At 39.4% G+C, this 25108-nt stretch overlaps 1 protein-coding gene across 21 annotated transcripts in view; it reads left to right on the top strand.

The window, feature by feature from the left end:
- The window catches only part of DENND1A (DENN domain containing 1A), a 568035-nt gene that overhangs the window by 23490 nt on the left and 519437 nt on the right, over nt 1–25108 (top strand). For all 21 annotated transcript variants that reach the window (XR_007518642.1, XM_049895674.1, XM_049895683.1 and 18 more), the window contains one exon: nt 14678–14748. Coding sequence is in view for 20 of the 21 variants with exons in the window: in XM_049895674.1 (XP_049751631.1) it covers nt 14678–14748 (71 nt within the window). In the remaining variant the exon portion in view is untranslated. The remainder of the gene's footprint in view (nt 1–14677; nt 14749–25108) is intronic.

The following is a 25108-nucleotide window of genomic DNA, read 5'->3' as shown; positions in this document are numbered from 1 at the left end:
ATTCTGCATCCCACTTTGGTGAGTGGCATCTGGGGTCTTAAATGCTAGCAAGCAGCCAACTAAGATGCATCAATTGGTCTCAACCTACCTGGAGCAAAGGAGAATGAAGAACACCAAAGATAGAAGGTAATTATGAGCCCAAGAGACAGAAAAGGCCACATGAACCAGCAACTACATCAGCCTGAGACCAGAAGAACTAGATGGTGCCCAGCTACCACTGATGACTATCCTGACAGGGAACAGAACAGAGAATCCCTGACAGAGCAGGAGAGCAGTGGGATGCAGACCTCAAATTCTCATAAAAAGACCAGACTTAATGGTCTTACTGAGACCAAAAGGATCCCAGAAGTCATGGTCCCCAGACCTTCTGTTAGTCCAAGACAGGAACCATTCCAAAGCCAACTCTTCAGATGGGGATTGGACTGGACTATGGGATAGAAAATGATACCGGTGAGGAGAGAGCTTCTTGGCTCAAGTAGACACATGAGACTATGTGGGCAGCTTCTGTCTGGAGGGGAGATGAGAAGGCAGAGGGGGACAGAAGCTGGCTGAGTGGACATGGGAGTACAGGATGGAGAGAAGGAATGTGCTGTCTCGTTAGGGGGAGAGCAACTAGGAGTACATAGCAAGGTGTGTATAAGATTTTGTATGAGAGACCGACTTGATTTGTAAACTTTCACTTAAAGCACAATAAACAAAAAACTGTGCTACCAGGACTCCTCAGAAATAGCTTGGTAAATGATATGTATATAGGCTATGGGGTGATTGAAGTCTAATGAGAAGCTCAGTGTGGCTGTAATGTGTGTGTGTGTGTGTTTGTGTTAGGGAGTGATGGCAGATGAGGCCAAACAGCCTAGCTGAGGCTGGATTGTGAACAACCTTGCGTGTCATACTGATGAGTATCTTTTTAATCCTGATGTGTTTGGGAGCCTTGGAGATTTATAAAAAACTCATTGCTGTCTAGTTGATTCAGACTCACAGTAACCCTATAGGACAGAGTAGAACTGCCCAATAGGGTTTCCAAGGAGTGGCTGGTGGATTTGAACTGCTGATCTTTTCGTTAGCAGTGGAGCTCTTAACCACCGCACCACCAGGGCTCCTGGAGGTTTATAGTGTATCTTTATGTTTTTAAACCATGCAGTGGTATGCTGAGCTGCAGCATAGTAGTTAGGATCATGAACTCTGGAGCTAAACTGCCTCTGCTTGGGTTTTATTACCAGCTACAACACTTCCTAACTGCCTGTCCTCAGGCAGGTGCTTTATCCTATCTGTACCTTAGTTTCTTCATCTTGGAACTGGATAATAAACATAGGTATGCATTTATTTTGTTTTAGTTACATGTATCCTCATCCTCTTTGAACCACTTTTGTTTTTCAAGCCATGGAAACCTTTGTCAGAGGAAATCTTATTTGTAACTTTGACATATAAAACAGGTAAAAGTAGGTCTATCTGGTGGGCCCCTTTCATTTCTCTTCCTTGCCTACCAAGGCCTCTGAGACATATCTGCCCAACACTGGAAACCACTGCCCTAGAGCAGGTGAAAAAGTCTTCACTTAAATATTTGATGAATTGATGTTCAGGACAAAAAACCTTTGCAAGTTGGAAACTTGGGAACTTAGCATTTATATTGATCTAAGTCAATGTCTTGATGCAGAACCTTTTTATTAACACCTAAAATATGGCTTCATATTTTACCAATGGGTAAAAAGATTTAGAATGTTGGAGCCACAGGATGTCAGAACTGAAACAGATCTTTGGTGATTGGTTTAAGAGATGAGGAAATTGGATTCTAGAGAGAAAGTCTGTAAAGCTATCAACACAGGCTCACGTTTCAGACCTCCCAGCCCACTGTTGTTGCTCTTTCATTTCTTGTCCAAAGCTGTACAATAGTTCAGTACCAGAGCAGGCAGACAGTTCTCACCATTCCAGGACTGATGCTTCTTCAACTATACCTCTTTGCTGCTTTATAATACATATTCTTGGCTTTAAGGAGCTGTGGTGGTGCGGGGGTTGAGCACTCATTACTAACCAAAAGGTCAATGGATCGAACCCACCAGCCACTCTGCGGGAGAAAGATGTGACAGTCTGTTTCTGTAAAGATTGGTCTTGGAAACCCTATGGGGCAGTTCTTCTCAGTCCTGTAGGGTCGCTGAGTTGGAATTGACTTGACGACATTGGATCCTACTCCCCCTTGGCTTTAGTGTTGACTCTGTTCTAAAGGGAAACCCTGGTGGTGTAGTGGTTAAGTGCTATGGCTGCTAACCGAAGGGTTGGCAGTTTGAATCTGCCAGGCACTCCTTGGAAACTCAATGGGGCAGTTCTACTCTGTCCTATAGGGTTGCTGTGAGTCAGAATTGACTCGACGGCACTGGGTTTTTTGGAGTGTTCTGATGGGTTACTTGATGAGTGTGAATTTCTTTTCCCCCTGACAATTGTTCTTGAAGCTCTCTGAGAGCAGCTGAGGTCCTGAACTTGGGCTGGTTAGGCATTCCAAGATGCCTTTGCTTATATTGATAGGTTTTAATAGCTGCGAGTAAGTATCATCTATCAGTAAATTTGGAGTATAGGTGAATTATGTGAAAAGTGACGATGTTCTAAGTTAAAAACGGGCATTTCTTTATTTACTTGAGTGAGTAAACAAATGTAATGTGGCTGAAAATCTTATGGAAATTAAAGTAATGTTTTCCCATTTGTTAATGATCTTTATATTAAGGAGATAGCAGACACTTTAATGAGCATCTGTGGCAGGTCACATAGTCTCTGGACCTCAGCTCTGTCTTCTAAATTTGAGGTGGCCACTGAGCTTTGCTTGTGTTCCCTTGACTGGAAACTCTCTCAAGGCAGTAAAATGGGACATTGTAGTGCTCAGCTCACTTGTTTTCCCATTCCTCAGGGATCACCGTGCTTTGTTGTCTGATCTTCACTGTCTTGAAAAACGTTGTGCCATATATTTTGTTTGTTTTTTTGATTGTTTCAGATGGAAGGGTAAATCTGATCCCTGTTACTCCATCTTACTGGAAGTAGAATTCTGGTAAAATTTGACAGATATTTATTTAAACTTTTAATGCCTGTTATAACCTACATAAGATGATATCTGACTTAGTACCATTTTATATTTTGTTATTTAAAGGGTAATGTTTCGAGGTCTTCAAAAGAGTGTCATTTCCAGGTTCTCTGGTCTTTGCACATTTGAGAACTACTGTGCCTCACAATGGCTCCCAAATTTGACTGAGCAGAGTCACTTGTGAAAATAGATTCATTGATCGATAGATTATCAGAATCACTTTTCAGAAAGTAGATTCCTGGGCTTCACTCCTTACCTGGTGAATCAGTCACCAGGTCTGAGAGCTGGGAATTTGATTTTTAAAAAGCTTCCTAGATCGTCTGAGATTCCTGAGAATCAGTGTAGTGTAAGCGAAGTTGTTAAAAGTATGGATTCTGTGGTGGCTCTGCAATCTATGTTAAGAAATCACCAAGGTCCTAATGTAGTAGTACTAGAGGAGGGGTGAGTTCTTCTCAGAACGGAGTACTCAGGGCCTTGGCAGAGGGAGGAGCTCAGATGCCACCGGAGGCATCAGAAGGGCAGAACCAACATGTAATTCCTGGATCCCCCTGAACTCAGATGGTAAGTGCTGTAAGGATTTAGGGAAGCCCAGAGAATAGCTCATGAAGTGCCTAGGACCTTGAGCCCACTATTCTGATTTTTGAAGGGGGCAAAGAGGAGGAAAATAATTGGGCCTTTAGTCAGCTTCATTTTAGAAAGAAAATCAATGGGTTAAGAGTTATGTGTGTGTACATAGTTGTCAAAACCCGTGGAATCATATGGTCAAAATAGGTGTATTTACTTGTATGCATATTATCTTATACTGGGTATAGAAAGTTGATTAAAAAAAAAGTACGCACTCTGAAGCCATAGTGCCTGGGCTCAAATTCCAGCTCTGTCTCTTACAAGCTATGTGATCCTGGGCAAGCTTCTTAACTTCTTTGTGTTTTAGTTTCCTCATATGTATGGGAATGATGATAACAGTTCTTTAATGAGTTGTTGGGAAGATTAAATGAGATAATATACGAAAAATGCTTAGAACAGTGTCTGATACATAGTTAAGTAGTAGTTAAGTAGTAGGTGTTAACAAGGTTTAGAATCTACTTATGCTTTTGTGGGGTATACACTTCTATTAACTGGGGTAATGGGTAATCCATGGCTTGAGGATTAAGTAAGAAAGAATGTAAAAGAAACTCACCAATGAAACAAGGGGTTCTTATTGCATATTTCCATAAAAAGCTTCATGAACCCACTGAAAATTATATGTACAGTTTTAAAATTTAAGGGCATTTTCTGGGGAGATGGTGAAAGTTTTTAGGTGCTGCTCCTGGTCTTCTTCCTGCCACACTGCCGACCTCCCCCCACTCACCTTTAAGACTTGCTCCTCTAAACTGTCTTGGGTCATTTTTGAATAGGCAGCATGGAAAAAGCATAGCCCTCGCAGTCTGAAAACAGTATTAATTTGAGTCTTCTAGACTCAGTTTCCTTTTCTGTAAAATAGAGAAAATAATACTGTCCTACTACCTGACAAGATTTTGACCATCAGCTTCAGAAATGCGTGTGAGAGTTCTGAGATAGCCATAAAGTATTATCCAGATGTTCACTTTACTTCTGAGGGTATAAGTTGGATATCCAGAGAATTTTTGATTTTTCATGCATTCGTTAAGTACTTTTTGCTCTGTAGAGCCCTTTTTTCCTTCAGGTTGAGTAAATTGTGAATTGTTTTCTAACTGTACAGTCTATCCCTTGTTCTTAAAATCCCTTTATTTATTCCCCAAACTAATATTTTTATTTGGATAGTTTCTTATTTTATGGATTGCTTTTAGTAACAGTATTTGAAAGCTTAATAGCCTTGAGTTTTTGCAATATGCAATAATGTGTGGTTTACTTACAAAGCCTATTATTGGTAAGGTGAAGCCATTTTATTTGATATAATAAATAATAATACCCTTTACACTGGGTAGGAGTCTCTGAGGGGGGCAAATGGTTAATGTTGACTCGACGGCAATGGGTTTTATGGGTGGCTGCTAACCAAAAAGCTGGAAGTTTGAGTCCACCCAGAGGTGCCTTGGAAGAGAGTCCTGGTGATCTACTTCTGAAAGATTAGTTCTGCTGTGACACACATGAGGACACCATGAATCCGAGTTGAGCTGACGGCAGCTGGTTTAGTTTCTTTTTTTACAAAGACTTAGTACCTTATCATTTAGAAAGTATTTTCTCATTTTTCTCTCATTTTGAAAACAACTTTTCCGCTGAGCAAGGCAGGTCTGTCTTTTGACAGGGAAGGAAGATGATGAGTAAAAAGTTAAATGGCTTGCTCTGACTCCATAGTGAGTAAGGAATCTACCTGGGCTTTGAACCTAGGCCGTTGGATGTTTGATGGGCTCTTTGCATAGTACTGCATGCCTTTCTGTGAGAAAGTCTTGCTACAAGCACGTCGGAAAAATTAGTATTGATGAATGGTTATTTTCAATTTTTGAATCTATTTATCTATATAGAAAATCTTGAGTTCACACTAATATCTCCAATTGAAATCCAACTCCATAGACTTTATTCTAGTTTCCTGGTGACTCACTTCTTTAACAGTGAGAAACCATGCTTCCTCACTTCACTTATCTTGGGCTCAGATTAGGCATTAACCTCTGCCCCCCCACCCAGGTCCCACCCCATGTAGATGCTTGCTTGGGATCACAATCCCTCCCCTCCCCCCCATGTGGGTGCCCTCTTGCCCTTCTTGAACTCTGACTTCCCCTCACACTGGACAGTTCCCCACTCTCCAAATGGACAGTCCCCTCATACCCGTTTGGGCTTCGATATCCTACCCCAGGGTGCCCTTATGGTTGGATATACTTCTTACCGTCTTTGGGTTCTGACACCCTGTGTTGGGCTGCACCTACATGGGGCACCCTTTTCACTCTGCTTTTGCTTTAACATCCCAGACCTATTCTACCCACATGCCTTTTCCACTCCGTTCTGGTTCTGACACTCCCCATTCAGGCCTCTCCCCTTCAGTGGATATGTACCTCATCCTGCTTGAGTTCTGACATTTTATGGCAGGCCACCCCTCAGCATGGACATTCTTCTACCCTGCTCAGGCTCAGATACTGCTCATCGGGCCATCACTGGCATGGACATCTGCCTTGCTGTGCCCCACCTAATGGCGTTAGGACTAAATTTTTCAGAAAGGGAAGAGGACAAGTTAAGGGAAAAAAAACCAGTTGATTCTGACTCAAGGCAACCCCATGTGTGTCAGAGTGGTATGGAGCACAAGCTCCATAGGGTTTTTAATGGCTGATTTTTCAGAAGTAGATTGCTAGGCCTTTGTGGAGGCACCCCTGGGTGGAATCGAGCTTCTAAACTTTCAGTTAGCATCTGAGAGCATTAACCATTTGTATCACCCAGGGACTCCAAGTTAGGGAAGGGGAGTTTTTTTATTTTTTTCAAGGAGACAAAAATGTTTATCAATAACGGAATAGATACCATCTTTGCAAATGCTATTAATTTGGTTGAAGAGCCTAGGGTTTCCACTGTAGCTCATTATACATGAGAATTTATTAAAACTGTGTAGAATACTGCACGTTGCTAAGGGGTGTAGAGGCTCTGTGTCTCCGCTTAGAATGCAGCCAAACCTCTTCCAGTTAACTTGTTTGCACATTGTGGCATATACCTCTTTCCATAGGGATATGTGGAAAGTTAAACTTTGTAGCTCCTTTAATAGCAGCATCTGTGTATCTTTATGAATCTGATCCTGAGAACATTATTAGAAATGAAAAGTTAAGTGTAAAGTCTTGAAACTACTTGTTTGTGTAATTACACAACTAAGATAATCATTTTCTAACAAGTCTCAACAATGATTGCATTCTCCTATGGAGGTGTTAACTTGTTATGGGTTAGAAAGCACCCTTTGATACAACATTTTCAGCCTGGAAAAACAGCTTCAATTTCAGAGTCCACGGAAACAAATAGGAGACTTGTTGGAAATATTAACACTACCTTTTTTGTTTGTTTGTGTAGCTTAAAGGAATCAATGTTTATTAGGTGATATTTGCTAGCGTGTTCTGAAAGTGTATACAGTTTCTTTTGACCATGTTGTCAACTTTAAGACAGTTCATTTTGAAACATTATACCTCAGCCCCCTCAGTGGACTAAAGAAACACTGTACTGAAGTCAAATCATTAGTCTGGAGAGAATATTTTACTTGGTGGATACTAGCTTGTTTGAAGTTTTGAAGTCTGTGAGAGGAGGAAGGGGACCCAATACTGGGTTTGTTTCAGGTCTGTAGCTCTAAATAACACTGAAAGGATACGGGCCCAGCGCTATGTCTTGGCTACCATATGCAGCGCAGATTTCATTTTGTGAAGAGTTAGTGTTACGTTTTTCCTGCTAACCTCATAATATGTTGTAATTAAGAAAAGTAGATCTTAACTGAAAGCTGATGATCCAGCAGAGTGATCAATAGCAGGATGCTTTTAAAAAAAAAAACAAAAACTATTAAGCTTTCCTGTGCCTGAAAATTATCAAACCCTTTGTCTGTTTTATGACTTCAAGCTGAGTGTACTTAATCATTTTGAGAACAAGGCTCTGAGCACTGGGCATGGCCCTTCCAGTGAAACACTGGGAATTGTGTTCAGAAGAGTGGTATTGAATAGAAATGCTCTCTTGGCTTACTCTCAGCCTTCATTCTCCCAGAAGCGAGAATGGAGCAGACCTCCCTTTCAGACGCTTTTTAGCTGTTTGTACCTGTCATTTTTCTATATTTAAGAGCTGAGGCTCTTGTCAGCAGGTGTGACTTATTGTTACCTTTGACTCCAAAGAAAAACATCTTTAGAGAGTAACAGTCAGGTGTGAGCAGTGTGTATTCAGTAAATTACTTCTTGTCAGAGAAAGAGAAGCAGGATTATTGGGAGCTGGAAACTATATGTCAGATGTTGAGGGAAAACTCATTCATCAAATGTGTATTGTGACAGGTGTTTGACTAGGGTTAGGAAAAGACAGAGTTGGTGCCCTCAAGGAGCTGCCAGTCTACTGGGGAAGACTGATACTTAATTAGTGATATACCAGTGGTTCTCAATCTTCGCTGCACATTGGAGTAACTTGGGGAGCTTTAAAAAATACCGATGCCTGGAGATTCTGATATAATTGGTCCAAGGTATGGCCTGGGCATCAGGATTTTTAAAAGCTTCCCAGATAATTGTACCAGGGTTTAGTGTTGTAAGTGAAAGCCATGAGAATGGGAAGTGCAGAGTGCCCTGAGAGCACAGAGGAGGGGCACCTAACCCAACTGGAGGGGTTGGAGAAAGCTTTCAAGAGAGGAGGGAATGCCTGAGCTGAGGCTTGAAGAGTGAATTTGCCAAGTAAAAAAAGGCTGGAAAGACTGTTCTTGAAGCAGAGCCCCTGAATAATGTAGAATAGTAAAGGGGTTAGTGTCTTTGGTGTTAGCTCCGTGTTCTCTGCTACTTGCTCACTTTTTCTTTTGGCTATTTTAACCTCTGAGCTTCAGTGTCCTCATCTCTAAATTGGAGGTAACATCACTTATCTCGTAGGGTTATTGAAGATTACCTGAGAAAATGCATGTCAAGTGCTTAGGATTGTGCCTGGCACATGGGAAAGAGTAAGCGGTGGTATTGGTACTGTGATGATATTATTATTAGAGAATTGGAACATGGTTTGTTCAGAGATCTGCAAGTAGTTCTGTATGGCTGGATCTTAGGGTTTAGGGTACAGGACTGTAGGGGGTGGGGAATGGCAAAGACAAAGATGCTTGGCAGGCGGATAGGGTTTCAGATCACAGAGGGTATGGAATATAAGATAATTAATAATGGGATATCATGGAGTCCCTGGGTGGTGCAAACATTTGACATGCCTAGCTGCTAACTGAAAGGTTGAGAGTTCGAGTCCACCCAGAGGTGTTTTGGAAGAAAGCCTTGGTGAGCTACTTGTGAAAAATTAGCCACTGAGAACCTCATGGAGCACGGTTCTACTGTGATATACACATGGGGTCGCCATAAGTCGGAATTGACACAGTAGCAACAGTTATCATGGCAGAACCAGGACATTTCCATGGTAATACGTTAAGATATATCATGAGATGTTCTGGGAAAACTTGGGTCCATATTGGAAATTTGGCTCTGAACGTGGTATTCTCAGCATCATTATGTGTTTCAGATTAGCAGTGAGTGTTAATAGGACAGAAATAGAATTTTTAGTTCCTTTAGCCAAGCAGTTAAAACTATTGAGCATCTTGAAGAGTAATGGAGGAATAAGTAGACTCAAGGTAGTCCCAGGAATCCTCTGAAATTGTTGTAGTGTTAATTGTTCACAGGCTTACTAAAAATATTAAGAAAGGGTCACTTTGCCATTTGCATATAGTGGAGACACTTCTAATAAATTTATTTCTGACTTGCAGAGAAATAGAAAATGCTTCCATCTGTGTTGGCTTCACTGGCCTTTAAAATAACTTATGTATATTTGTTGGTATGTTATATAACTTCTAACAACATTAGTCACCACTTCCTCCGTAAGGCAACATGTAAATGATCATGGATACACATGCTATAACTTATAATTTTAGACCAATTTGTTCTTAGTGTTTTAGTCAGCTTTTTTTTTTTCTTTTTTGAGAGACTGCCATAATCTTTGGCTCTATGTGATAGAAGTCTGCCAGCCATTTGAACTAAGAAACTTAAATGGCTTTATTATTACTCAGTAGAATGGGACAGTAACTATAGATAGGAATAGGAGGAGTACACTTCATTGTTTCTACAACTACTTTTTTTTTCTTTGAAATTTATCTTTTATTGTAAGACCTCTATTGAAATGATAGATAATTAAGATATTCCTTAGGTTTATTCTAGGTTGCATGTATTAAATTACTTAAAACAAGAACTAGAACAATGGTTCTCAAAGTATGGTCAGCGGCAATAATACCTGGGTACTTGTTATTAGTTGCCTTTGAGTCTATTCCAACTCATGGCAGCCCCACATGTGCAGAGCAGAACTGCTTCATAGGGTTTTCAAGGCTGTGACCTTTTGGAAGCTGAGCCTGTTTTCCAAGGTGCCTCTAGGTGGGCTTGAACCACCAATCTTTTGGCTAGTGGTCTTGTTCTTAACAATTTGCACCACCCAGGGACTCCTGGGTACTTGTTAGATATGCTGATTCTTAGGTCTAAAACTCTGGGAGCGGGGCCCGGTAATCTTTTAACTAGCCTACAGGTGATTCTGATACCTGGTAAAATTTGAGAACCACAAAACTGGGTGATCTCAACAATCATTTATTGAAGTCTTTTAGACTGCAGGAAGGCTAGCAATAGTGCCTTTATTCCTTCGCCAATATTTATTGAACACTATTGTTCAGGTACTGGGGAAACAGTAGTGAACATGATAGGCAAGATCTTTGCTCTCATGCAACTTACATTTAGAGGAGGGAGACATATAATAAACAGGACTGTGATAGGAATGATGCAGAGACTTAAAAATTGGGTGATGTGAGAGAGTGTGTGGTAGCTAGGGAAGACCTTTTTGAGGCGGTCAGGTGTCAACTGAGTTTTAAATGACTGGAAGAGCTAGCTATGGGAAGCTCATTCCAAGCAGAGAGGCAGCTAATACAAAGGGCTATAACAAGGGAATGAGTTTGGTGTGTTTGAAGAATGGAAAGAAGGCCAGTGTGGCTGGAGTGTAGTGGGCGAGGGGAGAGAGGCATAAATGAAGTTGGAGAGGTAGGCAGAGGCCAGATCACATAGGACCCTTTTAAGGACTTTGACTTTGCCCTTGAGTGATATGGGAAGCTTTGGGGAGGTTTTGAACACAGTACTGATGTAGCCTGACCTTTAAAATAAAAGAATTACTGGCCACTAAATTGAGATCAGAAACCCTGGTGGTGTGGTGGTTAAGAGTTCGTTTGCTAACCAAAAGGTCAGCAGTTCGAATCTACCAGGTGCTTCTTGGAAACCCTGTGGGGCAGTTCTACTCTGTCTTATAGGGTTGCTATGAGTCAGAATCAACTCGAGGGCAACGGGTTTGTTTTGGTTTTTTGGAAGTTGAGATCTGACCATAGAAGGGAGCAAAGGAAGAAGCAGGGTATTGTAGTAATTGAGGCGAGATGATGGTGATCTGTCAAGGATGGTAGTGCTAGGGAGTGATGAGAAGCGTTGAAATTCTGAACATATTTTGATGGTAGAGTCTACAGAATTTGCTGATTGGGTGATTGTGGCATATAAAATATAAAGAGGAGTCAAGGGTGACTTGGCCTGAATAACTGGTAGATTTCAGGAGATGAAGGCTTGAGGTATGTTAAGTCTGAAAAGCCTCTTAGAATCTTAGTGGGGTTGTTGGGTAGGCAGTTAGAAAAAGGAATCTGGAGTCAGGGAAGCAGTCAGGTTGGCGATATCAATTTGGGACTTGGCAGCATTTGCATGGAAATTAAAGCCGCAAGACTGAATGAGATCATCTAAGTAATGGGTGTAGATAGAGGCTCAAGACCACAAATTTGAAGGTAGGAGAGCTTGCAGTGAGAAGGAACTAGCCAAATAGCATCCAGTAAGGTAGGAGGAAAACCTGGAAGAGTGATTCTGGAAGGCAAGTGAAGAAGAGTATTTCAAGAAGGAGAGCAAATCAATCCACAGCAAATGCTGCTGAGGGGTTAAAATGAGCATTGAGAAATGATCGTTTTAGTGAAGTTTCAGCAATGTGCACGTCATGGGTGATTTCGACAAGCTGTTTGAGTGGTATGGTAGGTTCAGAAGCTGGGTTAAAGTGTGTTAAAGAGCAAAAGAAGGAGAAGCAGTGAAGAAAAGGTAGACCATGTTGGGACAGACCTGCTACCACTTAGGAGTAGCCGGTCTCTACAAAAAACCTTAACTTAGGACAAGTTCATGTGTTGGTGCTCCAGTGTTTTAAATTTGGTATGTAACATCTTTGCATGTTCATGTTTTTAATTTCACTTTTTAAAATGGGTAAAAATACATTAAAAAGAGGAAATGTGAATAAAAAATATGTGGAAGCTCTGAAGAACCTCCGTGAAAGTCCTCAGGTCCTATGGAATACATTTTGAAAACTATTCATTTAATCCAGAGGAATAAAATTCTGAGGTGAAATCCAGCCAGTTGCAAAATGGGCTTAAGAAAGATATTTTTAGGTTTTAGAGGGAATCTTCTAAATGCTTCTGAGATTATACCCATTGCCCTCAAGTCGATTCCAACCCATAGCACAGGATGACTGTAGAACATTTCTTTCTTTCATCAAACCATTTACTTTGAGATCATTTGAATGAAACGGATGTTTCCATATGGTATTTTCTGCCATTTAAATGTATTTTTTCACAAATGTTTTCTGGCCAAAGGATGCTGATGTTGTAGGTCTTTGTACCCTCTTGCAGGGAAAAAAAAGAGCCCTGATGGCACAGTGGTTGAAGCAATTGACTACTAGCCAAAAGGTGGGGGGTTCAAAACTATCAGTTGCTTTGAGGGAGAAAGATGTGGCAGTCTGCTTCTCTAGAGATTTACAGCTTCAGAAACCTTATGGGGCCCTTATGAGTTGAAATTGACTTGACGGCAGTGGGTGGGTGCAGGGAAAAAACAGCAAAAAAAAAAAAAGGCCCTGTTGAAACCTTATTTCTTTTAAGGAGGGTGCTTTGATTTAGTGTCCGATTTTTTTAATAATTATATTTGACAAGATATATTTAAATACCTTGAATTCTAGAGCACTTTTCTCTATAGGCACTTGTTTAAAACAAAAGCCCAAGTTTCTCTTTAGTGAAGAAATGACAGTCTTTCACAAGAGAAATATGTAGATTACTAATGCATGAAACAATTTTTTTTTCTACTCAGAAGGGAGCAGAGGGAATATTACCACATTTCATTGATTCTAAAATATCGTAGACTATAAGATGCACCATTTTATGCATTACTAAGAAAGAAAAGGGGCATTGGTGGTTCACTGGTATGCTCGCCTTCCATGCGGTGGTGACCTGGGTGTGATTCCTGTCCAGTGTGCCTCATACGCTGTCACCAGCCATCTGTCAGTGGAGGCTTGCGTGTTGCTGTGATGCTGAACAGGCTTCGGCAGCTACCAGAGTAAGACAGACCAGGAAGAAAGCCTGGCGGCCTACTTCCAAAAGTCATCCAGTGAGAACCCTATGGATCACAATGGTCAGATCTGCAACTGATCACGGGGCAGCATTTCATCATTCAGTTGTACATGGGGTAGTCAGAGTTGGGGGCCAACTCCATGGCAGCTAAAACAAAAACAAAAAGCCAAACCCATTGCTGTCTAGTCGATTCTGACTCATAGTGACCCTACTGAACAGAGAGAACTGCCCCATAGGGTTTCCCAGGTTATAATTTTCACAGAAGCAGACTGCCACATCTTTCTCCTGTGGAGCGGCTGGTGAATTCCAACCGCAGACTTTTTGGTTTGCAGCTGAGCACTTAATCCTTACACAACCAGGGCTCTTTTGTCAATTATAAGAGATGTAAAAAAAAAAAAAAAAAGATCCACCTTAGAATTAATGAAATACAGGGCCAAGAGGTGTGAGTTCTGGCCCTGGTGGTGTTTCTGACTAGCTGTGGGACCACAGGCAAGTCACTTAGACTTTCTTTGCCTTAGGTTCCTCACCTGTATGGTGAGGGTAATGCCTGGTCTATCTACTTCACAGGATTATAGTGAAGATGAAATATGATAAATGAGATAAATTTAACTATGAAAAGTAGAATCTACTGGGCAAAATCAAGGGTAGTTTTTCAATTTAAATTAACTCCTAGGTCTGAGTAGGCAACTTAGAACATTTCCTATCTGGACTTTGTTGTCAGGCTTAAAATAGAATTTAGTCACAAACGTTTGAAAGTGTAACACCTTCATCTGCTAAATGGATTTTATTTAATCTGGGAATAGTGTCTATTATAGTTTTGGAATTAAAGAAAAAAGAGAAAATGCAAAGATAATACAACCCTGATGTTCTCATCATCCAGAATTAATCAGTGTTAACATTCTGTCAGTGCTATGATTTTTTTTAACTTACTATGAAATATTTATGACATATAAAGGGTAAAAGAATATAATAATGAACATGCATATACTTGCCATTGTCAATACAGATGAAGCCTCCTCTGCGGGAATAGTATGTTATATTTATACAGCATCCGGTCTTAACAGCAGCCTAGTGAGACTGGCTACTGCTTCTCTTGCTTTGGTCTTTAAAACCTCTAGATAAGCAAATTAACTTCGTCAAGTGAAGGTTTTATCCAAGAATACAGTGGAGAAGACTAGGGCTATTTGTGCTGGTGTTGCCTGATCTGAGTTTCCTCAGAATTCCACCTATGGCTTTGGAGATTCAGCTGTGGAAATTTGAAATAGGACATCTGTAAAATCGTAGTGTTGGCTAGCCTATTCCATGCCAGAGATTGTGCCTAGGCAGTTTTTGTATATATTCTTTGTTTCACAATAATTCTTTTGGGTAGATGGTCTCATTTTATAGATTGGGAAGGCTGGCTTGGAGAAGTTAGCGTGTCTGAAATTCCACAGCTGTTAGATTGTGGAGCTAATGATTTTTATCAAGGTTCACCTTATACCACAGCTCACGTGGTCTATACCATGCTGCCTCTGTCTTTGCCAGTAATCGTGGTTCTGTTTCTTTTGTAGGCAAAATCCAGAGACCACATTTGAAGTATATGTTGAAGTGGCCTATCCTGGGACAGGTGGCACTCTTTCAGGTACTTGAATGTTTGATTATGACATGGTGTTTGTTTATCATATGAGATAGACGTGCAGTGGGGATAATATGTGACTACTTTAAACTGTTTTTTATCTTTAAGTATATTTAAGTACTTTTCCCTTTTATTTATGCCCACATTATCCTAGGAAGAATGGAGAATAAAAGCACAATGAACAATTTGAATTAAAAACTGCTGCCATTATAGGCTTGAAGTATGGTTTTTTTCATTGTGACCATTGGGTCTACCTGGAAGTCAAGTAGTTAGTATGAAATATTGTCACCTTGCTAATGACGAAGGCTTAGAATTAGGTTATAGGATACAAAATGATATATAGGGAATTCTCGGCCACTAAACCAGAAAGAGATGTTTGAAATAGAATTAATTTAGTAATTTTTGTGACCTCTGGTAAGAGAAGGTTGGAAGTTAGCTGGAGGAAACACCTCCTTGGGCTTTAGCTTTTGGACTGGTTTGGACATGTATCCCTGGGCAACAGGGCCTTAGATGAGGGTAGGGTGTTGTATGCAGATTGGCCGTCTCACTTCTTGACCTAATAAAATCCTTCTTGGTTAATGAGAAAATTAACCTTGTGACCCAGGGTTCTTTTTCTTGGTGCCTAACAGAGTGGTGCATTTTGCCAAAGTGTATGTAAGGGAGCAACTCTTGATCCACACTCACAAAAACCTGCTTGTGTTATTGAGCGTTAAACCTGTTGCTGTTGAGTTGATTCTGACTCATAGTGACCCTATAGGACAGAGTAGAACTATCCCATAGGGTTTCCAGGGAGCTCCTGGTGGATTCAGACTGCTGACCTTTTGTCTGTATATTAAGTTATGTCTCTTACTGTGTGTAGAGACCATTCATTGGGTCTGGAAAGGAGTTGTGTACATGTAGCAGTACCTCTATGGACCTGTTTTACAAAGTAACCATTTGATGATGGCTGTGATTTGACAGGTGAATTTAAGGACAAATGTAAGGATAATTTCTACAGTTACTAAGATTTTTCCCTTCCAATGCCCTAGAATTTTTTTTCTCCAAAGTTAAATGGGCTGTTTTTTGAATATGAACAAAGTTTGAAAGGTACGAATGAGGCAGAAGAATGAACAAAATGAAAGTCTTTACCCTGTTAGTTTACTTTTTTTAACTTTTATTTTGAAAATATTCTAAGAGATATATTATAAGAATAATTCAGTGCATATACCCTTTCCCTAGATTTACTGGTTGTTACCGTTTTGCTACATTTGCTTTAGCGCTCTGCAAAACAAAACAAAACAAAAAACCTGTTGCCGTCGAGTCTGTTCTAACTCATAGCAACCCTACAGGACAGAGTGGAACTATTCCTTAGGGTTTCCAAGGAGCAGTTGGTGGATTTGAACTGCCAACCTTTTGGTTAGCGGCTGTAGCTCACAGTAGCTCTTAGCCATTGTGCCACCAGGGCTACATGTATACATATTATTTTTGCTGAATCATTTAAGATTAAGTTGCAGACATTACAGCCTTTTACCCTTAAATACTTCAGGGTTTATCTCCTAAGAATAAGGATTGTCTTACATAACCATAGTATAATTATCAAAATAAGAGAATTAAAAATTTTATGTTAGTTGCTCATATTTAAATTTAATTAATTGTCCCAAATAATATCCTTTATAGCATTTTTTCCCCTCTGATCCAGAGCCCAATCCAGGATCATGCATTGCATTTTGTTTTTATGTTTCTTCAGTGTCTTTCAGTCTGGAATAGTTTTGTAGTCTTTGCCTATCATGACCAGTTTTTGTAGAATTTAGGTGTGTTGTTTTGTAGAAAGTTCCTGGATTTGGAATTGTCTGATTATATCCTCATGATTAGTTTCAGGTACTATGCTTTTGGCAGCAGTATTTTGAAAGTGATACTGTGTGCTCCTTAGTGCATCATATCAGCAGGCACATGATGTCTGTAAAACTCAGCAAATAGTTGTAAAGTCAATACCCCTGTTAAGATATATAGTGTCCAGGTTTAAGGGAATATTGGTGCCGGCAAGAGGGACCTCTGCAACAGCCCTGTGCTTTAGAGGGCTTTGCTTTGGCCCTTTTCTGCCCATTGTCCCCTTTCTATGGGGCAGAGAGTCTTTGGGGCCTACAGCGCATGCCTACCTAGAGCCTGAAACCTTTTGTCCTAGGCCAGGCTTCGAATATTCAGGATCTCAAAATTCCTTGCCCCAGTGGCCCTGAGCTTTTGGGGTGATGAACATGATTTGGAACTAGATAGTGGTGATGATTGCACAACATCGTAAATATGCTAAATGCTACTGAATTCTATACTTTAAAATGGTAAATTAAAAAAAAAAAATTTTTTTGTGTGCTATAAGTGAAAGTTTACAAATTGAGTCAGTCTCTCATGAAAATTTATACACACCTTGCTATATACTTCTAATTGCTCTCCCCCGATGCGACAGCACACTCCTTCCCTCCATTGTCTGTTTTCGTGTCCATTCGGCCAGCTTCTGACCCCCTCTGCCCTCTCATGTCCCCTCCAGACAGGAGATGCCAACATAATCTCATGTGTCTACTTGATCAAAGAAGCTCACTCTTCACCAGTATCATTTTCTATCCCATAGTCCAGTCCAATCCCTGTCTGAAGAGTTGGCCTTGGGAATGTTTCCTGTCTTAGGCTAACAGAAGGTCTGGGGACCATGACCTCTGGGGTCCTTCCAGTCCCAGTCAGACCATTAAGTCTAGTCTTTTTATGAGAATTTGGGGTCTGCATCCCACTGCTCAACTACTCCCTCAGGGGTTCTCTGTTGTGTTCCCTGTCAGGGCAGTCATCGGTTGTAGCCAGGCACCATCTAGTTCTTCTGGTCTCAGGCTGATGTAGTCTCTGGTTTATGTGGTCCTTTCTGTCTCTTGGGCTCATAATTACCTTGTGTCTTTGGTGTTCTTCATTCTTCTTTGCTCCAGGTGGGTTGAGACCAATTGATGCATCTTAGCTTGCCGCTTGCTAGCATTTAAGACCCCAGAAGCCGCTCTCCAAAGTGGGATGCAGAATGTTTTCTTAATAGATTTTATTATGCCAATTGACTTAGATGCCCCCTGAAACCATGGTCCCCAAACCCTGCCCCTGCTGTGCCGGCCTTTGAAGCATTCAGTTTATTCAGGAAACATCTTTGCTTTTAGCTTAGTCCAGTTGTACTGACCTCGCCTGTATTGTGTTATCTTTCCCTTCACCTAAAATAATTCTTACCTACTAATTTTTTTTTTATCTAATTAGCGAATATCCCTCTCCCATCCTCCCTCCCTTCCCCCTCTCGTAACCATCAAAGAATATTTTCTTCTCTGTTTAAACTGTTTCTCCAGTTATTATAATAGTGGTCTTATACAATATTTGTCCTTTTGCACCTGACTAATTTCACTCAGCATAACGCCTTCCAGATTCCTCCATGGTATAAAATGTTTCACGGATTCATCATTGTTCTTTATTGAAGCACAGTATTCCATAAAATGGTAAATTTTATGTTATGTGTATTAGACCACAATTTTAAAAAATGCTAGAGATGGGTTTGGCCAGCACCTGAGAGGTGTCCCCTTCCCTTTATAGTTTTACCATACATGTGTTCTTAAAAATGTAATTTAGTTTTGCATCTTTCTGAACTTTATAGAAATAACATTATTCTGTGTATAGTTTTATTGCTTTTTTTGTTCAGGGTAGTACTTTTAAGGGCCCTCTATGGTGTTGGGAGCCCTGGTGGCGCAGCGTTTAAGAGCTTGGCTGCTAACCAGAAGGTTGGCAGTTTGAATCCACCAGCTGCTCCCTGGAAACCCTCTTGAGGCAGTTCTACTGTGTCCTATAGAGTCGCTATGAATCGGAATCAACTCAGTGGCAATGATTTTGGTTTTTTTTTTCCCCACTATGTTGTAACTGTTGTACATTCATTTTCATTGCTCTGTAATACATTACAGGATTATATCACAATTTACGTATCCATTCTGCCATTAATAACATTTGATGCGGTTTGCAGTTTCTGGCTATTACAAGTAATGTTGCTATGATTTTTCTTATACATGAAGTCTTATATGTGACTACTGAATTATGCTGAACTGTTTTTCAGAGTTGATTATGCCAATCTGTAGTCCCACCAGGAGTGCTTGGTAGCCCTTATTGCTCTACAACTTCATCCATTAGTGTGGTATATTGATTTTTGCTGTTTGGGTAATAGTATTGCCTAGTTGTTTTAATTTGCAATTTTTGATGACTAATGAAATTCGGGCACTTTTTCATATGCTTACTGGCCTTTTGGATATCTTCCTTTATAACACTTTTGCTTATTTTTTTTTTCCATTGAGTTTGCTATGTTTTTCTCATTGATTTATAAGGAATTCATTACATATCCTGGATATTAATTCTCCGGTTATATATGTGGTAAATATCTTCTTCCACTCAGTGGTTTGTCTTTCACTTTCTTGGTAATATCTTTGATGATCAAAACTTCATTATAGTATCTTTGATGATCAAAACTTGTTGATTTTATTATAGTGCAGTTCATCAATATTTTCCTATCCTAGAGACATGAAGATATTTTCCTCTACGAGATTTATAGTTTTGCCTTTCACAGTTAGGTCATTAATCTACCATGGTTGTTAATTTTCTCTTAGATGATTAACATCTTGGAAAGTTAAATCCTAAATTCAATTCTAAGATTTAAAAAAATTGGGAACAAAATAAAATTGCATTTGCAAGCTTCACTACTCCTCTCTTTAAAAAGTATTTTATAAAATGATTAGGTACTTCAAATCATACCTAAAAGTTTACCAAAGAATAAAAAGATGGCAAGTGTGAGAGACGAATAGGTATGTAGACCAGTAAGAAATACTTTGAAGACAGCTATTTCTTTTAATTTCTGTACTAGTGAAGATGTATATTGTAAACTATCCCTTATAAATTCTGTGCTGTAAAGAGCCTTCTGCTAGTGACAGCCATGGAAGGGACATGTGTTCTGTCAGTTCTGCTTAGACTTTGTATCAAGACCTATAGCACTGAATAGAACATCTTCCAAAGATTGTACAAATAAAATTTGGGCACATAAACTAAACTGATGGTGTGAGTGACTTCCTTTGGGAATTTGTTAGGTTTTCTGGTTGCTATTACCAATGAAGAAGCTATTTCTTAGTATTTAATCTTTATGTGCCTTTTGTCTGCTTCTTCAACCTCCTTATTTATTTTTAATAAAACTTATTATATTGCCTTTTCCTGATGTTATTTAAGACGTTATTTTTACCATTTTAGATGATTGCAAAGAATCTGCCTTAAGATTAGTCTTCGTTCCTTGGATCTGCATCTCTGATCTGTGCCAAAGTATCTGAGCAAACTTAGGTATAAATCTTACCCTGTACAGTACTAATGTCTGGGCATAATCTTCTCTTTGAAGTTTGTTTGCATCCCCCTAGGGGGATTAATTCCCTGCTGTGGGAAGGTGGGTTAAAAAGCACCGAAACTACTTTACGGGTCTTTAATTGAAGGATTTAGTATACATTTTGTTCTATAAACTTCTGTGGGGGTTTCATTCGTACATTTTTTCTTATATTGTGGTCTAGTCTCACTGTAAATTTATTTTTTTTTTAAAAGTTACTAAATTTTTTTTCAGGTTATTCATATGCATATTGACAGATTGTCCTGGTGTTTTGTTTTTCTTTTCATCTTTAAATTTTTAGTAGCTTTTCCCCCCTGCTTTTAAAAGCAGTTCTTGGATATGTATAAAATTAAAAATTTTAAAATAAATTATCAAGAAAAATCTTCACTCTGTAGTAACCACTATCAATGGTATATTCCTTTGTGTGTGTATGTGTAAATAAAATATATAAAGTTTTTTCCTGAACTCCTGCTATATGTGTATGTTTTCCTTGCCCCCCCGAATTAAACATTAAGCGTTTCTTCAAATTATTAATATGACCTTTTAAAAAATCATTTTAATTTTTGTGAATTATTATATTATATTCATGTGCCATAATTACTTATATTGCTAGATTTTTTCAGGATTCTTCTTTTATAAAGAATGCCAGTGAATATCTTCGAGTATAATGCTTGTCATTTATGTGTACAATTTTAATGCTTAGAAAGGAGTTGGATAATTTTGAATAGATTTTGTTCTTTAATTTTATGTGTTCTTTTTTGCCACATCATACTTAGTGTACTCTAATTTATGTATTATATATAGAAAGATCCCAGAAAAAAGACTGTCATCTAACGTTATGAGAGCTCACAAAGCTGAATTTAATCTGTCTTTCTGATGGTCTCTGAAGAGGGTGCTCTTGCAAGAGAGATCAGCTTGTGAGGTCCTGTGATCAGATGGTGTTGGCCATGCTGAAACTCTGGAATGTATTTCAAACACAAGCGTCTTGTTACAGCTGGCATCTCTGAACCTGCTGTGGGCACTGTTCTTGGGCAGACGCTTAGCACCCGAGAGTGGCAACATCAGGTTCTTCTGGGCTGCTCGGCAGACCAGCTTCTGCCTTGTGTCAGTGCCCCTCCTGGTGTTTTTAATGCTTTAGCCCGGTAGCCTCTTTTTAAAAAGAAGGGATAGTCAAGTTGAGAAAATGTTGAGGGAACTCTCTGAGATGGCGCTTTGGCTGGTTGACTTTTCCAGCTACCTGGGTGTTAGGCAGTAACTTAAAAAAAAAAAAAAAATCCTTGCTTAAAATCCCTCCTAAATATCTGTCCATATTTCTGTATTAGCAGAATTGTGAAGAAAATTGAGTCTTTGCTGATTTAAGGTATCAGGAGCCAGATTTGTTATCCTAAACTTTAGCTTTCATTTTCCAGGCCTGTAACTGTGGTCTAGGAACTTTGCCTGAATCTGTGGTCACCGTGGATGCTCAACATTATTAGATATTTAAAAAAACAACTTAAAGCAGCGACAACTGTTCACTCTTTAGAGGTAGTGTGGGGGAAGAGTCCTTTTGAAAGTCAAGTTTTATTCCAGATTAAAATATTTTTGAGCGATACTAACTAAACTTATCTTCTTCCTTCTTAATAATAATAAGGATAATAAATCACTGTAAGCTTGAAGAATGGTAATAAAGTAGATAACTTTTATTGAGTCCTAGTTATGTCCCAGCTTCTTAATTTGTACTATGTTAAATCTCATAAGGCGGCCTGGTGGTACAGTGGTTAAGAACTCGGCTGCTAACCAGAAAAGGTTCGCAGTTCGAATCCATCAGCCACTCCTTGCAAACCCTACAGGACAATTCTATTCTGCCCTATAGGGTCACTATGAGTTGGAGTCAACTCGACTGCAGTGGGTTTGTTTTGGTTTTAAATCTCATAATAACCCTCTAAAGTGTATCTTATTTTTGAGGAAACTTAGGTTTAGAGAGGTTAATTTACTTGCCCAAGGTTGGACAGCCACTATGTTGCAGAACCAGGATTTAACTTCATTTCTGTGGCATCTTCCAAAAAATATCTGGCTAACATTACCTGTACATGCAGTAATTTAGAAAATTAGGGGAGAATGTTTTTGATTCCTGAACTACACAAGTGTTACTTGTAGGTTTTTCATGAGTTGACACAACAGTATTATTTTAGCTTTTCTTTATTTTTCTTCTCTTGAATTATCCAGTGAAAGTGGATCCATTTTAGGGAATATTGAAAGTATGGACGCTGATTCTCAGTAGTGGAGTAGTGTACCAAAACCATAACCAAAACCAAACCCAGTGCCAGCGAGTCGATTCCCACTCATAGCGACCCTATAGGGCAGGGCAGAACTGCCCCATAGAGTTTCCAAGGAGTGCCTGGTGGATTTGAACTGCCGACTTTTTGGTTAGCAGCTGTAGCACTTAACCACTACGTCACCAGGGTTTCCGTGGAGTAGTGTAAAAAACACCCAAAAACCAAAGACATGGATTATTTTCAAATCTTTGTCATTTTTCCTGATTTTAAGTACTTGACATGCCAGTTAGAAAACATTTACTTTGAGTTAGAGGCATAGAATCTCGTCCCATTGTATGGATTTTAAAAAGTCAGTGTAGCTTTGAGAATTTTAATGTACCTTGTGTCTTTATAATGTACCTGGTGGTACAGTGGTTAAGAGCTTGGCCACTAATCTAAAGGTCGGCAGTTCAAATCCACCAACTGCTCCTTGGAAACCCTATGGGGTAGTTCTACCTGTCCTATAGGGTTGCTATGAGTCAGAATTGACTCAACGGCAACAGGTAATGGTATCTTTTTTTCAAAATTTCATAAAATAAAAGTTATTTTTTTAAACTAGAGGCAAGCCTAGTGAGAATTCATTGTAATAAAGCTTTTGCCTACCACCTAATAAAGAGGTATTATATAGGGCTCCATGAGGACAGATATTATGTCTTGCTTGTACCTACATTTTGCAGCAGCTAGAACAGTTCCTGCAAACAGTAGGCCCTCAATACGTATTTGAATGATTGAAGCTTAGAGATAGGAACTGACTTGTCCGAGGGACCAAGTTGTGATTTGAACTCTGGTCTGACTATGCGCTTTAAAGGAAATTTTGAAAACTATCATGCAAATCATGTGATATGTATGTATAGGTACAGTTTTAAGAATAAGTGAAAATGCACATATTCACCACTCAACTTAAGATGTAGAACATTTTGTACCTTTGAAGTCCCCCTGTGTGTTCTTCCCAGATTGCATTCCTTCACTGAGATCACATTTTGCGTATTAACGTGAATTGTCTATCCTTGCTTTTAGTTTGTGCTTTTTATTATACTATGCTGATACTCTAAATTGGTTATATAGAATGAGTTTGCTGTTCTGAGGAAGTAGTAGAAGGTGAGCCATGTATTTTCTTAATTAATGCTTCTTAGTTATTTGAAGCCGATTCCAGATTTCTTCCTGTTCCTGAAGTGTGTAATCCAGCAGCCATCTGGGTGCAAATCGTGATACAGAGAATCTCACAATTTTTGGTTTGTTCATGAGAGTGTGATTTTTGTTTATGTATCTCTAGTTCACAGTGCCAGGCCTTTGGCCCTCTAGGTGGACCAGGCATGCATTGATCAACTGAACTATAAAATAAGTGAGAGCAGTGAGTTTGTTATTGTTTTTTTTTTTTTTTTTAATTTCCCCAAAATGCCAATCTTAAAGCTGCATTTTCTCAACTGTAAAATGGGGGCACTGATATTAACTTAATTCATGAGATTGAAAGGATTAAATAGGGTTGTATAGTGCATGGGATGTGTAAGGGTCTTAATAAATGGAAACTCGTTATTTTTAATTAGTATCTTACATTATTTTGGTTTAAGGTAAGAGTTCATATTTCTGTAGAACTCTGCTATCCACAACTGTTAGCAATCTAATACAGCTGAAAAATAGAAAGTAAGTAAAATTAACTAGCCAAAGTAGATTTCTCAGAATGCAAGCATTAATACCTAATGTCCTTTATTCATGGAAAAGCCTTTAGTTTATGTCCTACGTGCTTAGGTACACTCTGAGGAGTTCCCTGTATTATATTGCCCAGCAGTTACTGATCATGTTGATGGCATTAAGTCATGGTGTTAGTCATTATTCTTTTTGTTGCAAGTGGCAGAAACCCCACTAACTCGGGCTTGAGCAAAAAAAGGAATTTATTGGCTCTACTGAGAAGTCCAGTGGGAAAACTGGCTTTAAGCTTTGGAGGATCTAGGTGTTCTACTCACATTTTCAGATAGATTTGCACTATTTTTATCTCTTGGCTGTCTGTCTTCTGTGTTGGGATCATTTCTAGGTGAGTGCTCCCTACATGATAGCAAAGATGTCTGCTAACAAATCCAAGCTTATAGTCTATGAATTTCACGACCCTGATGGGAACAGAGTTTCTTTTGCAACATTTTGAGCCATAGTCCTAGTGCTGATTGTAATAGGTCCTGTTTGGGTCTTGTGTCTGTCTATGAGCCAGTCACTGGGACTCTGGTGGGTGACTGAGATGTTGATTGCAGGGAAAGGGAGTGCATATGTAGGCTCTTCAGTGCTACCTGTATCTTGTAGCCCAAGACTGGGGAACGGTAGTTCATCAGAGGAAAATCTGGTTGCTGTTACCAGAAGAAAGGAAAATGAATGCACGCTGAAACAGCTGTTTATTGCACCCATGAAGAAAATGTTATTTTCAGAGTATTCTTTTCAAATAAGCAGTGAGGTATATAATCTAGTTTGGGATGATTTACAACCAAAATGATTAAGATAAAGTTTCTGTACTTAAAAAGTTAATCTTTAGCTTTTTCGAAAACTGCCATGTAAGCCCGATTTCCCTAGGAGTCTGAGGTCTTATTATTGTACGTCTAAGTTTTAGCAAGAGTTCTTTAATTAGTCACCTATTCTTTGAGCACTCACTTTAGGCTCAACTGTGCTAGATTCTGGAAATTGGAGTGTGAGTTCTATAAAACAG

Source organism: Elephas maximus, chromosome 9 (genome assembly GCF_024166365.1).
Source record: "Elephas maximus indicus isolate mEleMax1 chromosome 9, mEleMax1 primary haplotype, whole genome shotgun sequence".
In the NCBI taxonomy this organism is placed as follows: Eukaryota; Metazoa; Chordata; class Mammalia; order Proboscidea; family Elephantidae; genus Elephas; species Elephas maximus.
Note: the sequence above shows the minus strand (reverse complement) of the source record. Positions and strands in the feature narration are given on the sequence as shown.